This window comes from Carcharodon carcharias, chromosome 15 (genome assembly GCF_017639515.1).
Source record: "Carcharodon carcharias isolate sCarCar2 chromosome 15, sCarCar2.pri, whole genome shotgun sequence".
In the NCBI taxonomy this organism is placed as follows: domain Eukaryota; kingdom Metazoa; phylum Chordata; class Chondrichthyes; order Lamniformes; family Lamnidae; genus Carcharodon; species Carcharodon carcharias.
This window is the reverse complement of record NC_054481.1, coordinates 7,259,357-7,275,772: the sequence shown is the minus strand read 5'-3', so window position 1 is coordinate 7,275,772 and position 16,416 is coordinate 7,259,357. Positions and strand designations below refer to the sequence as shown.

General features: G+C 39.8%; 1 protein-coding gene across 5 annotated transcripts in view; it reads right to left on the bottom strand.

Annotated features, from left to right (window-relative positions):
• The window catches only part of snx29 (sorting nexin 29), a 523,801-nt gene that overhangs the window by 496,169 nt on the left and 11,216 nt on the right, over positions 1-16,416 (bottom strand). For all 5 annotated transcript variants that reach the window (XM_041206786.1, XM_041206785.1, XM_041206787.1 and 2 more), the window contains one exon: positions 4,327-4,391. In XM_041206786.1, coding sequence (XP_041062720.1) covers positions 4,327-4,391 — 65 coding nt within the window. The remainder of the gene's footprint in view (positions 1-4,326; positions 4,392-16,416) is intronic.

The window sequence follows — 16,416 nt, the reverse complement described above, 5'->3', positions numbered from 1 at the left end:
GCCAGCTAGTCTGGGTGCTTTGATGTGTACTGGTTTTGATATGTAAGAGAGATAGGGTGCATTTGCATTGTTTGAATCGAGCATTCAAGAAGTGGGGTGAAAACTACCACTTAGCTAGCAGATACCAAGCAATATATTACTAATAAAATTGGTACTATGAAAGGGGTTTTGTTGTTAAAAGGGGGAATTCAAAGAGGCTGGTGATACAATGAGAATTTACATTCAATGAGTGGTGCTAGGTATAACTTCAGCAGTTGTGTGTGTGCAGGGCAGAGGCAATGTAACATCAAAGCAGCTGTGAGCCTACCACTATCTCCACAGGAACCAAAGTGAAAAGAACCTTATTTTGAATTCATAAGGCGAAAATGCTTTGCCTGGTGTCTGGTTAAGTCTATGGGCTGCTGTTGCCTTGATGGAGATTAGTTTGGGATTTTGTTAAAAGTTATGATAGTAGTAATTTGTAACCATGTGTATATATATTTTAACTTGTGTAAATTAATAAAATGTTTTATTTGGTTTAATGTAAAGCCTCAAGAACTGGTGGTCTGATTCCAGAATTTAGAGTCACATCTCAAACATAACACTTAAAATTATAGGCTATGACAGTTGTTTAAAGTTTCCCTCTGGAATTTTTAATAACTCAGCTCTACCAACTGCATTGGTCATAACAGTTATTGAGAGAGTAGAATGGGGCAGTTGGGGTTGCGATTAGGAGGCAGCAATAAGTGCCTCAATAGGCCCTTCAGAAAATGTAAAGAAGCACAGAGATGATTCAAGCCAGGCATCGTGACAGGAATGGGAAAAAGCCAAGGGCTAGTGAGGCATTAGAGTTGGGACTGGAGAAGAGAGAAAGAAGGAATCAAAGATGGCATAATTGCATGTCAGTATGGGTAAGAGACTAGAGAAATTGGGGTTGTTCTCCTTTGAGCAGAGAAGGCGAAGTGAAGATTTAATAATGTTCAAAATCATAAATAAGGAGAAACTCTTTCCAATGGCAGATGGTTCAGTAAACAGAGGACATAGGTTTAAGGCAATTGGCAAAAGAACCAGAGTCAAGATGAGGAATTCTTTTCTTACACAGCAAGCATGATGATCTGAAACATCCTTCTTGAAAGGGTGGAGGAAGCAGACTTCAATAAATACTTGAAGGGGAAACATTTGCAGGGCTATAAGAAAATGGGATTAAGTGGATAACTCTTTCAAAGAGCCATTTTTAGGATCAAAAGGCCCTTTCTGTGCTATATCATTCTATGGCATATACAGAAAGAAAAGAGACATAATGGGATGGAGTCCAGATTGGCAGCTGAAATGCGCACATAACAAAGATATTGCTCATTGTTTGCTTGTTGCCATTATCACCCGCACCACTTTTTCTTTCAGCAATCTCAACTGTCATCTTCTACCCATGGAAATTGCTACAGCCCTGGTTTCCTTGCCAACATTCTCTTAAGTTTCCTCTCTCTGGTCTTGCAACTGCCTTAATACAGCAGCTACACTCACCCTGTTGTACAGCTCCCTTGTCGCTGCTTACTAACCCAAACACACAGTAAACCCCCTCTTGGCCGCATGTCCACCAAACTATTCATTGCCTCCCTCTCCTCAAACTCAATCCTTCCTTCAGGACCAGTGCCATAATGCCACATCTTGAAAATACACCTTCAATATTTTCACTCTCCCCTAGTGAGTTGTCAAACCTTACCCTGCCCCTCTAGCATAACTGAATATTAATTGTATGTCAATTGTTGTTAAATATATACAAGCAGAGGGCATTTAATGGGTTGTTACTGGAGCACATTTGAAGTGGCACTTGGTGTAGTTATGAGGTCTAACTTGTAATGTTTCACTCTGTGAATAAACCTAAACTGAGTAAAGTCATCACTAGCCAACTGGCTATCAGGAGTTAACAATAAACTTCTTCATCACCCAACTCAGAGTCCAACTTTCTGAACCGTTTCAATCTAGTTACTGTCTTGCCCACAGCATGGACTTCCTCAGTCAAAGTCTAACCACTGGACTATCCTTCATTGCTTGACTTGACCACTCGCCTTCAAAACGTTCAATACAAACCAACCACTGCATCTGTCTCCACCATCTCTCCTCTTGTGATCCATCTGTTTCACCTGCTTAGTTTGGTTCCACTCCATATCACAACAAAGCTAGTAAATTCTGTGTTGGCTTCCCCTTTTGCCCACTCCACTACAATGGATGTGATATGATCATAGAAAAACTAAGACAAAAACGGACCTACCAGCCTGTCTCATATAGCTATGAAAACTAATGCATTACAATGCAGACAGATTCCCCACCCCATCTGGAATCATGTGGTCTCGTGAGATGAAAAAAAGATAAAAACCCAGGCTAATTAGGGAGGAAAACAAATCTGGGAATTTCCTCCCTGATCTCTTTAGACAATCAAAAGTAGTCCAGGAGGCCAACCTGGCCCTGATTAACGTTACAAAGTACCTAACTCTTATACAAGGTGACCTCCGCCCTAACCAGAAACAGGCCCAGTCTTCGCTTTAAGAAATTCAGCAAATCAGCACGTACTGCACAAAGCAGCACATTGTTCCACAGATCTACTATTCTGAGGGGAAAAAAAACCTCCCAACATGTAATTCAGCCCATATATAACTTGTAAGAGTGACCCCATCCATCCTAACCTATTTAATTTGAAACTATGTGTCTACAATGAGCACAATATAGGCTAATGCATTGATTTGGTCTTCTTCAACAAATCCCTACGTGGCCTCATCCCTCTCTAATCACTGCAAAATCCAACATGACTGTGCTTCAGCATGCACAATTCCACATCAGCCTAACACTTCTTAAACTTTCTCTGTAAATCATCTCACCTTGCAACCTCTCCTCCTTCATCCAACAGATTTCCCAGAAAGTATCTCTTCCATCATGTTTCTGGTTGCCATTACTAACCATTCTCCCTTTACTCATTGTTGCCTCCCTGGAGCCCTTTGAGGTTTTTTACTATATTAGTGGCATAGTATAAATGTCAAAATTGTTGGTGTCTTTCACAGCTTTGATGTGACAATCTGTTCTATCTTTGATACAACATGACAGTGATTCAGAAGTAAATTTGGTAACACTGCATGGCTGTTCCAAAAAAGTTTAAGTACTTAGAATGAAGAAAATCAAGATCCATACTGTACCCCAAATCTGACTGGAAACCCAATTCTTACCGATTTTTCACATTCATGAAAGAACACAAATAAATTAATCCAATACTCAATGAATAGCACACTCTGTGGAGAATCATAAAAATGCAACAATACTCTCACAAGAGAGGGTGACCCAATAATTTAATTAGAAAATTATCTTTGTATCCATATGTAAATAGTATATTATAAATAGTGCCAAATTAAACTATCTTTTGTAAACACACAGAAGTTAACTTAATACAACAAATATGCTATATTTCAATGTGGAAATTGTGAAACACTTAGTTACTGTATCAGGAAGGCAGCATTTCACAGAAAATACTTAGCACTTGCAAGACAAATAATCACGTACATTTTAAAACTCATTACCACTGCCCTAATATTGCAAAAAAAAAATGCCTCCAACACATTTTCTATGAGCTGGTTGAAACATTCCATAATTTTCTGCAGCATTAGAATTAGGGGTTACACAGTAAATATGCACTAAAGTTCTGAAAAGTGCTTGTCTCATTTAAAGTTAAAGCAGATATTAACACAACTCTATGGAGAGTCAACTAAGCAGGGAGATTTCAAAATTCTGCATCAGACATCCTTGGATCAGCTTCTTCTAACTAAAACAGTCAAAGCACCTGTGAAAAGGTTAAGGTGACATCTGGGCTTTTATTGAAAATGATTTAGGAGAATGTGCCTGCATGTTTGCAAATGTGGAAGCTTTAATCTAATCAACTGCATGACTCTGATAAGATAATTTAACAGCTTGTTGTTTTATCCACTTATATGGAAGGTGGTGTTGAAATTGATCACTGATTTTGTTAAGGATCCTGCCCAAGAGTTTCCACTTTGGCATTAATCAGTGATCCGGACATAAATTGCACTAGCTTTGAAAAGTGGATTTTGGGTTGAAGTTTCCACTAAAATTTATTTGCATATTGCCCTATGTAAAATCTTCAATGAATCAGCATTTTAGAACTTGGCACAGTCTGCAGCCTTGGGAGTAGGTCTAATTTTTCCCTCGTGAAATATTAACTTTTGTGTTTTCACCAGAGATACTGGCTGACCTACCTAACATTGCCAGCATTTTCTCTTCTTATTAACCTGTAAAGTTCCTTCTGGCTTATAAACGAACTTTATTGCAAAATAAAGTTTAATTTACCTGCTTAACAGCATCGAGAAGTCTTTCAAGCAGAGACTGCCTCCTACCGTCATTTTGTTGGGACACTGAAATCAAATTAAATGTTCAGAATTAGATGCAAACTATATTATGGTCATTGAGTTATAGAATCATAGGATGGTTACATTCCAGGAGACGCAAGAAAGCTTTTCCTCATCACCATTGCTTCTTCTGTTAATCACCTTAAATCAGTGTCGCCTGGTTCTCGATCCTTCCATCTAACTCTTTCCATACACCTCATGGTTTTGAACACATCTATCAAATCTCCTCCCAACCTTCTCTTCTCTAAGGAGAACAGGCCTAACTTCCCCAATTTATTCATGTGACTGAAGTTCCTCATTTTTGGAACCATTCACATGAATCCTTTCTGCACCCTCCATAATGCCTTCACATCCTTCCAAAAGTGTGATGCTCAGGACTGGACACAATACTCCAGTTGGGGCTGAACCAAAGGTTTTATACAGATTTACCATATCTTCCTTGCTGTTGTACTCTATGCTCCTATTTATAAAGCCCAGGATCCATTATTATCCATTTTCTCAACCTGCCCAGCCACCTTCAATGATTTCTACCCATAAACCCCCAGGCTCCGCTGCTCTTGGAACCCATTTAGAATTGTACCCTTAATTTTATAATGCGTCTCTTTGTTCTTCCTGCCAAAATGAGCAACTTCACAATTCTCTGCATTAAATTTCATCTGTCACTTGTCTGTCCATTTCACCAGCCTGTCTATGTTCTTTTGAGGTTTAACCCCCCCTCTTCTTCGTCCCTCGGGACTAAGGATGACTTGCTTCTATTCTGCTCTGATGGGTTCTTAGATGGCTACTAAGTCCAATGAGTTATCTACAGAATCTGCCACACATGGGGCAGGTGGTGCTTGAAGTGCCAGGCACATTCGGAGGTACGTGCGCTCTCTCTAGCGCCTCGACTTCGCCTTTGTGCCCCTGACAAAGCCTCTCAATGTGTTTTTGTTTGGTGCCTTCCTAAATAAATCTCCACTATCTTGGATGCTCACATGCCAGCGACTCCCATGAGTCGGCGGGGATGTTTAATCTCTTCAGGGATGCTTTGAAGACATCCCTAAAGCATTTCCACCGTCTTCCTGGGAGTCTCCTGCTGCAACTGAATAGAACAGTTGCTTTGGTTATCAGGCATACAAATGACATGTCCCAACCAGCAAAGCTGGTTTTGAGTGATTAGCACCTCTATTCATGTTGATTTGGGAGAGGACACTGCTATTGGGCCACCTTTCTTGACAATGGGTTTGGAGGAACTTGTGAATGCACCACTGATGGTACTTCTCCAATGCATACAGGAGCACAAGGATCACTGCTGCCCAGTAAACCATGACCTTAGTGACAGACTTGAGATCCTGGTCCTGAAATACTCTTTTCCTCAGTTTAAGCCAATATATCCCACAGTTCAACATAATTGAGTTTTGCATCATTTGCAAATTTTGAAATTGTGTCCTGTACGCTGAAGTCTGAGTCATCAATATATACCAAGATGTTAATTTATATATAATAAAATCATCATGAAAACCAGGCTACTTTCTCATTCACCTTTTTTCTTTACAGAACACACTGCATGCTACTTTTGCCTGCATAACACTAACTACAATTTAAATAAGTTCATGGCGCAGCCGATGGTAAATGCTGAGTTGTTCAAATTCCAAAGGGAGACTTGAAACAACTGCCATGACTTGTTTTGCAATTTGTATAAATTTCCGAGATGCATGCCTTGAATTCAGTAGTAATAAGACCACCAAGTCTTACAGGTTTCTTTCAAAAGTAAATTAAGCATTTATTAATAACAGAAATGATTTTAAAGCACATACATAGATCTACAAATTACCATGATAATTTCTAAATCCCCGAATTAATCTGACTCCCACTTACACTTTCGTTAAGGCAACAATAAGCCACAGATTTTAAAAGACCCAGGCAAGGTGACACACAATGCCCTGAACCAGCCAAATTCAAGGTGAATTTTCTTAACTTCCGTTCTGTGAAAACAGCAGCTTGAGGGATAGATACTGAAGGCTTTTCAGATCTTAAAAATGCCTACCCTTACACACACTTTCGGTCCTTTATACATATTTTCCCCTTTGAATGCAAATTCCCATTGTTTCACCATGTCTTTGGACTTCACCTTACTGATAATAAAAATCTCTCATAGCACTAAGTTTTACCAGTAAACTTTGGGAAAAATAAACACACTGTTTCTAAACTTCACCTGGCTAGGTGACATATTTCACCTCTCCTTTGAAAACAAGCCAATCTGGTTTATTTAAAAATGCAAACATCCTTTTACACCTTACATTCTAAACTTGCCCCACGTTTACCATGTTTACATCAAAGCCTTCAGACCATCTGCCTTTAATCCAAGTAAGTCTCTCTCACAGAGACAGACACAGATACCATTACTTTACAATAAATTCCAATAACAGTGAGATTTATTATATCTTCCTGACAATAATTAATGTCATATGAAGCTCTTATTTTCAGACATCACTAAGGTGCTAAATAAATACAAGTCTTTCTTTTCTATCAGACTTTATGGAATTTAAGCAATATTTCTGGCATAGGTGACGATGGATGTTATTTTTAAACTATGTTTGGGAATATGGTAGTATTCTCTAAAGAAAGCTCTGTGCATGTGTGTGTATGTATGTATATATATATATATGTGCTTGCATGTCCATAATTAATTAAACCGGCAGTGGGGAGGGTTAGTAAAGACAGCTTATTTGTGGGAACTGAGAGATGGAAGGTAAAGGTGTTAGGTTCATGCATTTGTACTGAGGTTGGATTTACAAGTATATAGGTTCAGTAAAATTTCCATTATGAGTTAAGAAGGGACCTGACTTTTCAGCTGTTAAATTTCAAAGGCAGGTTTAGTGTTTAATAGGTGGATATCCATTTACCAAATCAGGCAGAAGACATTCTGAGAATCACAACTGTTTTGTGAAGCTATGTAGTTCAGTACAAATACCAGTTTCCACTCTTCCCTTCTGGATCCTTTCCCTATCCAGAAGCAAAAACCCTCTGACTAGGGAAAAACCTAGCTCTTAAGTACAGGTTGCCTTGAGCATCACCTGCTTTCAATTCACTCTGAAGCGTGTCCCAATTTACTCTTAAAGGGTCCTGCATTTCTAACATTGTCATTGAGAAGTGACATTGAACTTTCACAACTTACAAAAGTTTCATAAGTAAACAAGGGAAGGTTATTAAATTTTATTTGATCCAAAATTGGAGGCAATAGAAAAACGTGAAAGATTTTTATATTTTGGAAAAGTTGAGTTCAAAGAGGTGCTTAGGACAATGGAATTTCAGATGAAAGGGGAAAAAGATATTTAAGCCGAGCTGTGTGGCTGTGTGGGGGCCTTGTCCCAAGACCAGATCTGTGCTGAGAAAAGGTGTGAAAGTTGTGAATTTGAAGCAGCCATCGGGTTTTCAAGCCAGGAAAGTCTTTGTTTTCAGAAAACAGTCTGTTTCTGAACCTTTCTTTTCAATTTCCACAGCAGAGTGGAAGAGAGTGATATAGCTTTACTAAAGTGACAGCAGTTTTTGCCTTGGGTAGCATTACTGGATTTTTATGGTTAAAAAATCTATAGGAGAGCCGTTGTCAAGTTTACTCATGTGTTCTGACCGAGTGAGTCTTTTGGGGGCATGTTTTGTGAGACTGTTTAACTGTGCAATTTTAATCTTACATGTTTAAATTTTTATCTTATTATTAATAAATCTTTTAATGTTAAAATCTTAAAAGTGTTACTGGGATTCAATGTTTCTGGGATCAGTAGGTTTCCCCTCATTGTCAAAATATAATAAAAAATGTTATGATCAATACGACAAGTTTCCCTCTGGGACTTGGCTTGCTCAGCGAATAACATTGGTTGTGGTCATAACATACATCCTTTGGCTCACAGCAGGCAATGCTTTGGAATCACTGCAAGTTACATATTTCAGCATCAACAGTTCAGTAACATAGAACAAGCAAATATTATAGTAACAGAATTAAGTAAACAGAATACTTGTTTCCAGGTTTCTGCCAATAGCTTAGGGACCAAAGTCAAGATGAATTATCCATTCCACTTTCTTCTCCTCAACCACTCCACTGATTACTTTACAAAAATGATGCAAAAACATTGGTGTGAGTATCTCAATGATTCACTATTATCTGAATATATACAATAAGATGGTCAACCAGTATATCTGATTTAAGTGGAGTCATGACACAATTCTATCAAATTGTTTCAAATACATTCCTGTTGATGATCTTCCCATGCAGTAAATTCCAATTCTCAAACATGCTGTGGTGGAAGTAGGATGGGCAACCAAGTGCTTCACCACAATGATCGAATCACCTCCAACAACTCTTGCACAACTTTTAATCAATTCTTACAGCAGAGTCTAAGTCAGCTCATCACATGTTCAGCCAGAGGCCTCACAAAAATGCAATGAAAATATTCTTACACTAAGAATTCTGACTTTTAAATCCCTGCTTATGTTGCAAATAAACCATGCATGAATTGATATACAGAGCTGTCAAAGATCAAAAGTTTCATTAGGAGAGTTGAGACAGCTGGAGCAAAACACAATTTAACCAGTTTCTTCAACCGCAACTTCTCTGAAGCTCACCATTCCTCTAATTTGTCTCTTGTGTGTCACCCCAACAGTAGAGGTAACCAGCCACATGCTATGGAATTCCTTACCTAACAGAATGTAGGGTATTTCTTAAATGGTAAGATCACAGAATCACAGTGCCCTTCAGCCCATCGGGTCTGCACCGACACGTGAGAAACACCTGACCTATCTACCTAATCCCATTTACCAGCACTTGGCCCATAGCCTTGAATGTTATGACGTGCCAAGTGCTCATCCAGGTACTTTTTAAAGGATGTGAGGCAACCTGCCTCCATCACCCTTCCAGGCAGTGCATTCCAGACCGTCACCACCCTTTGGGTAAAAAAGTTTTTCCTCACATCCCCCCTAAACCTCCTGCCCCTCACCTTGAACTTATGCCCCCTTGTGACTGATCCTTCAACTAAGGGGAACAGCTGCTCCCATCCACCCTGTCCATGCCCCTCAATCTTGTACACCTTGATCAGGTCGTCCCTCAGTCTTCTTTGCTCCAATGAAAACAACCCAAGTCTATCCAACCTCTTTTCATAACTTAAATGTTTCATCCCAGGCAACATCCTGGTGAATCTCCTCTGCACCCCCTCCAGTGCAATCACATCCTTCCTAAAATGTGGCAACCAGAACCGCACACAGTACTCCAGCTGTGGCCTCACCAAGGTTCTACACAACTCCAACATGACCTCCCTACTTTTGTAATCTATGCCTCGATTGATAAAGGCAAGTGTCCCATATGTCTTTTTCACCAACCCATTAACATGCCCCTTTGCCTTCAGAGATCTATGGACACACACACCAAGGTCCCTTTGTTCCTCAGAACTTCCTAGTGTCATGCCGTTCAGTGAATACTTCCTTGTCAAATTACTCCTTCCAAAGTATATCACCTCACACTTTTCAGGGTTAAATGCCATCTGCCACTTATCTGCCCATTTGGCCATGCCATCTATATCTTCCTTCAGCCCAAGACACTCAATCTCACAGTTAATCACCCAGCCAATCTTTGTGTCACCTGCAAACTTACTAATACCACCCCCCACATAGTCATCCACGTCGCTTATATAAATTATGAATAATAGGGGACCCAGATCCCTGTGGTATGCCACTGGACACTGGCTTCCAGTCACTAAGCATCCTTCTGTCATCACCTTCTGCCTCCTATAACTAAGCCAATTTTGAATCCACCAATCAGATATGGGGATAGTGTGGGAAAAAGGCATTGAAGTAGATGATCCGCCAGGATCATATTGAATGGCAGAGCAGGATCGACGGGCTGAATGGTCAAATCCTGCTCCTATGTTCCTAACCTCCAATATCCCAAGACCACTCCATCTCCCTCTCCTCCTTTAAAAAGATCCTAAAACCAATCCTTTGACCAAGCTTTGAGCTCTCTCCTCCTAATCGCTCTTGAGTTTAACATCCATTTTTTTCCTTACACATCTGTGGAATGTTTTTCAACTTTAAAGGTGCTATGTAAATACAAGTTGTTGCTGTTTCTGGAAAATGGGTTTGGCAGCTCAATACAATGCCCAACTGGTCCAAGCTTTTAATCTTGACTGGGCTTCAGTCAAACAAAGTGGCACAACAGAATGCTGCAATTAAGAAATTAACTTTGGAACACCAGAGAGTTCCTAACCCCAGAAATATCACAGGAAAACTAATGGAAACATGGAAAACCCCAAAAAGACACAAGAGATTTCAGACTCTTGCACAATTTACCAAAACTAGATTGAAAATGTCAATTATGGAAATAAGTTGAATGGCTGGAACCGCAAACTTCTGTAGCGTACCGAAGAACAGGAGAGAGACTTCAGGAATTAAGAGTTGTTCTTTTCTTGCCGGCAAATTTTTATTTACACTGTCAACTAAATGTCGATTTCAAACTCCAAACCAACCCACAATGAAACTAACTACATTATCAAGGTAAAATCCAGATCTAATAGGGTCACGGGAAAGCTAATGCAGACATTTTTAGTTAGTTCCAGTTTAAAGTACATTTAGTCCTAAGGTAGACCTCAAAATAAAGCCACAGCAGGCCAAATAAGGTACAATGTACACATTGTACCTCATCGACACATCCACTCAAATATTGCTCATCATAAACAACTTATAAACAACGTCCAACTCAAAACGAAGGTAGTCTTGAAAAACATTTATGAACACATGTTGACCCATTGAGAGACAGTGGAAATTTCACATACTCCACCGAATCCAGAGGATAGATTGCAGGACCATGTCTCAGTTTACATTCTTGCTTAGTCCCAGCCAGGCCAGTAAAATCTCGCCAGAAGCAAAGTTTACATGGAACAGCATTTGTGTCATGAATATAGGAAGACTTAAGTGATGTGCACAACTGCACACAAATTCATGTCAATATTGTCTCAGCAGCAGTGGGTAGGGATCTGAGTGTTGCTGGTTCATCACCGTTCTGCTCTTTTACACTGATCCAGGAGGGAACAAGCACATATAGAATGTCCACACTGAAAACCCAGAGATGTTAAAACTGGGAGGATAGCAGATTAGCTTTATGCTACAAATTTAGAACTGCTGGTCACAGCTCTGATTTAAATGCAGTAAATATACTTTCATCCTTTGAATCAGTTGCTATTAAATATATTTGTTGCCAGGTTTTACTTGTGTTTAAAACTTATTTCTTGGAAAGACAGAACTGAGATTATGGGGTCCCTGAAGAAAAACATACAAAGTTTAAATTCAAGATGGTGAGTTCCCCTGTTTTCAACTCACCAAAACAAAGTTAGATCGAATGCCCCACACTCGCCGATCAGTTGCTAAGTGAATATTTCAAGATTGCTTTGGGTTCAGCTAGTACTAAAGTAACCCTTGCCCTGAACTTCTTTGCTCCACATCAAAAGAGGTGGATTACTTTGTGTGCAATGTGATGTTACTTAGATGGAAAATAGCACCCCATCTTATTTCCTGGGAAAGATGTTTTCTTCAAAAATGCAGACATTTCAAATAAGAAACTATGCAACTCATCATATCGAAGAAAGAATCATCATAAAGAAGAGTAAAACTCTAAAGCAAAACCTTGCTTTCATCATCAAATTTTGTTCCACTGAAATTCTACATGCTATGATACAAGTAACTTTTGCACCTCAAGTGCCAGGCAATGACCATCTCCAGGAAGGGAGAATCTAACCATCGACCTTTGATGTTCAATGGCATTACCATTGCTGAATCTCCCACTGTCAACATCCTGGGAGTTACCATTGACCAGAAACTGAACTGGACTAGCCATATGAATACTGTAGCTACAAGAGCAGGTCAGAGGCTAGGAATCCTGTGATGATTCTGGCTTTCCAAAGCCTGTCCAGAATCTACAAGGCATAAGTCAGGAGTGTGATGGAATACTCCCCACTTGCCTGGATGAATGCAGCTCACACAACACTCAAGGAGCTTGACACTGTCAAGGACAAAACAGCCCCTCTTGATTGGCACCCCATACACCACCTTCAACATTCACTTCCTCCACCACTGACATACAGTGGCATCAGTGCATACAGAAGCACTGCAGCAACTCACCAAGGGTCCTTTGACAGCACCTTCCAAACCCTCAACCTCTACCACCTAGAAGGACAAAGGCAACAGAAGCATGGGAATGCCACCGCCTGCAAATTCCCTGCCAAGCTATATACCATCCTGGAAAAACTCAGCAGGTCTGGCAGCATCGGCGGGTCCCCAACCCCTTTCTGTTTCCCCCTTCTCTTTTTTTTTCCCAATAAATTATAAAGATTTTCCTTTTCCCACCTATTTCCATTATATAAAATAAAAAAAAAACCCACTAGAGCTATACCTTGAGTGCCCTACCATCCATTCTTAATTAGCACATTCGTTTAGATAATATCACCAACTTTATCTTTAACACCTATGTGTTCTATTGTACTATTGTTGTTGACATCTTTTGATATTCTGCTTCTATCACTGCTTGTTTGTCGCTACAACCACACCAACCCCCTCCACCTCTCTGTCTCTCTATCTCTCCGCCCCCCACACACACACCTTAAACCAGCTTATATTTCAGCTCTTTCCTGGACTCGAACTCAAGTTCTGTCGAAGGGTCATGAGGACTCGAAACGTCAACTCTTTTCTTCTCCGCCGATGCTGCCAGACCTGCTGAGTTTTTCCAGGTAATTCTGTTTTTGTTTTGGATTTCCAGCATCCGCAGTTTTTTTGTTTTTATATACCATCCTGATTTGGAGCTATGTCGCTATTTCTTCACTGTCACTGGGTCAAAGTCCTGGAACTCCCTCCCAAACCGCACTGTGGGTCTAACTACACTACATGGACTGACTGTTTCACCACCAACTTCTCAAGAGCAATTAGGGATTGGGAATAAAAATGCTGGCCTAGTCAGTGACGCCCACATCCAGTAAAAGAATTTTTTTTAAAAATGAATAATATTTATTCAAGTCATTGACCTGCAACAAACATCAAGATAAATCCATTGACTGCTAAGTTCAAGACAACAGAACTAGTTCTGATGAAAGATCGTTCTACCAAAACATTGACCTGGGTCCTGCCATCAACAGCAAAGCAGAGGGGCCTGCCACTGACTACCTTCAGAAAACTTTTTTGTAGGCTGCAGCAAGGGGGAGGAGTTTGGGGGATTAAAAACCTCCTCAGAACAGATCTCTTGAATTAAACTTTCATTTATCCAGACATGAAGCAATAGCATCATTTTCTTTATATTTATTTGTGAAGTACCTTGGGAAATGTGTTTGTTACTACCATCATTGTCCTTGTCACTTGTCTGGGAATGCTGAGAATGGCCTGTCAATAGATCACAGTTGCTAGAAATGGGTCCTTACATGCGGTAATAGGATAGTGGTCATGAGTTATGGCATCATTCTAAGGAGCAGGGTGGATCCAAGGTGATTGAGCACTGGATGCAGTGTTAGGGTGCAGTGGTGGGAGAGCCAAAATGCACCAATTGATTAGAAAGTGGTCATATGGTCTGGGAACAGTAGAAAGAGGAAAGGGTCCCATGTTGCAAGGGAACTAGGATGGAGGAGCCCAGTGTGGAACACTGTGCTGGGGGTGGAACTGATCGTCTGAAAAGAGTGGAGAAGAAACATTTTGGGATCCTGGAGCCTTAAGGAAGAGAAACTAATTGAGAGATTTGGGTGTCTGGCTGTCCATCATCTGAAGAGTGGATGGAAGGATGCCAACGACAGAGGATGGGGGGGCAGCATCTACCCTTATTTTGAGCAATGACTTCACCTTCGCCCTTGTAGATGTTTCAAAGGAATCATAAGCCAAATGTTCTACACTGGCTTGGGACCAAATGTTAATTCTTTGAAGTGCTTACGTGTACGTACATTGTATTTGACTGTATGGAAAATCAATACAGTTTGGTGTACTTTCAAAAACTAAGAAATTGTTCCAAGCTCAGTGCTGAGAAAGCAATTGGTGGCCACTCCCAGAAAAGGTCAAATTGCCACATTACCAGCATTAGCTTGTAAATCATCTTTAAAGTGCTGATTGCAGTTTTTATTCTCAATTCCAAGGTCACACATTAATTCTGTCTCTTTAGCTATATTAACAACCAATTTGAGATAATCAGTCGATTTCATAACATGGCTCATTTACGTTTGGTAGAAGCAACATACATTCATATACAGACACCCGTTGTTTGCAAACAACAGGAATATCTTCAAGTCCTTTTTGAATTAACCAGGAGCTTGGAGAGCCTATAATTCCCCATTGCTTTCTCTGTGGTAACACCTCAGTCACAGTCAGCTTGCCAACCGATCAGCACTCTTCTCCTGCAGTATATATTGTTGTGATCATTTGAAATTTGGCATTCTTGCAATTATCATGATGAGCGCAAAGCAAAAAGCTTCTGCGCTGTAAAATGACTTTTACTCTATGACTACAAGCGTCTTTATTTTTAACAATACTCAAATTCAGCATTAGTTGTTTGGGAATAAGATGTCAAAAATGGAGAGGACTGCCTTTGGAGCAGATAAGGGATGGACTCCAGAGTGGAGTGATGCATAGTGGAACCCAGTACAAGCACTAGAACTGCAGGATGAATGAGGCCTGGTATTCAGGGAAGAATGAAGCTACGTTAGTAACAATAACTGCAGCTCAGAGATGTAAATCCACAACTTGGAGAATCAGATCTGGAGGCAGTCACTTGGGATGAAGTACAAGAAATAAAGTTAAAAATGGGCAAGTTTTATATCCGACAGAAAAGTATCCCAGATAAGCATGGCAAAAACATCATAGAAGAGTACCATGTTCACAAATCATAATAGCAAAGAAATACTTGAATTTATGTGGCACACTCAATTCATGCCCAGCATGTTACTGTCTATGAAATAGTTTTGAAGTGTGAACACTGTTGTAATGCAAGAAAAATTGCATCAATTTGTGGACAACAAGATCCCACAAACAGCAATGAGCTATGGGCCAGATAATCTGTTTCAATTATGTTGGTTGAGGAATGAAATAATGGTCAGGACTCCAGAAAGAACTATCCCACTCTTCTTCAAATTAGTGCCATGGAATATATTAATACTGATATATTTTATACTCTGCCAAAACCAAACAAAAATATTAAAATGCATCCAAAGTGTTCTCCTATAGTCGTAAAATGGCTCATCTTATCAAGTCACACAAAACCCAGACGTGTTACAGGACCGCAATAATAAATAAATTAAGTTGAATAGGTTTTCCACTCAGGATGTCCTAATTAACTCACTCTTGTGGTGTCCAGCACTCATGAAAACAACAATTACACAATGAGCTTTTCATTATCTGCCATGGTGGAGGTGCACCCCAATACCTTGGGTAGATAATGGAAATTGTCAGATGATCAATGATTGCAATGCTTTCAGCATACACTTCTACTCTACTAATACACCAGGAAAAACAAACAAGTATTAAAGTCACTGTTCATACATTGAGGAAAGGGTGAATCTGAAGCCAGTCTTTTCCTTAATCCAGGTTTATTTCCAAGACTACAAAGTAAAGGCACAGGCTCCTCTTGGTTCCCCTTACATCCATTGTGAACTAGTATTTATACACTTGCAATAATTCCCTAATCTTTCTCCAATTGGTGGCAGCTGCACTCAATTACAAACTTAAAGTATGCACTCCATTACAGCATGATTCCAACATTAACAACAAGCATAATAAGCATCGAGCAGAGTTTGATCTTATAAAATTGTTGTTTACTTTAGACAGGGGATCAGCATTATTGGCCTCTACAATGAGGTGACATCTTATGCAAAACTTTATTCCATGCGCATTCTGGAAGATAATTGCAGAATGAGTAGGAGCACTGATAATTGGAGTATAGATTCATTAATTTCACATGGAAATGGAACACCTAAAACTGCATCGAGTATTTTAAATTTTGTCTAACCACTGTCTAAAAATGTAGGTATTAGTTGTGACTTAGTGGTAA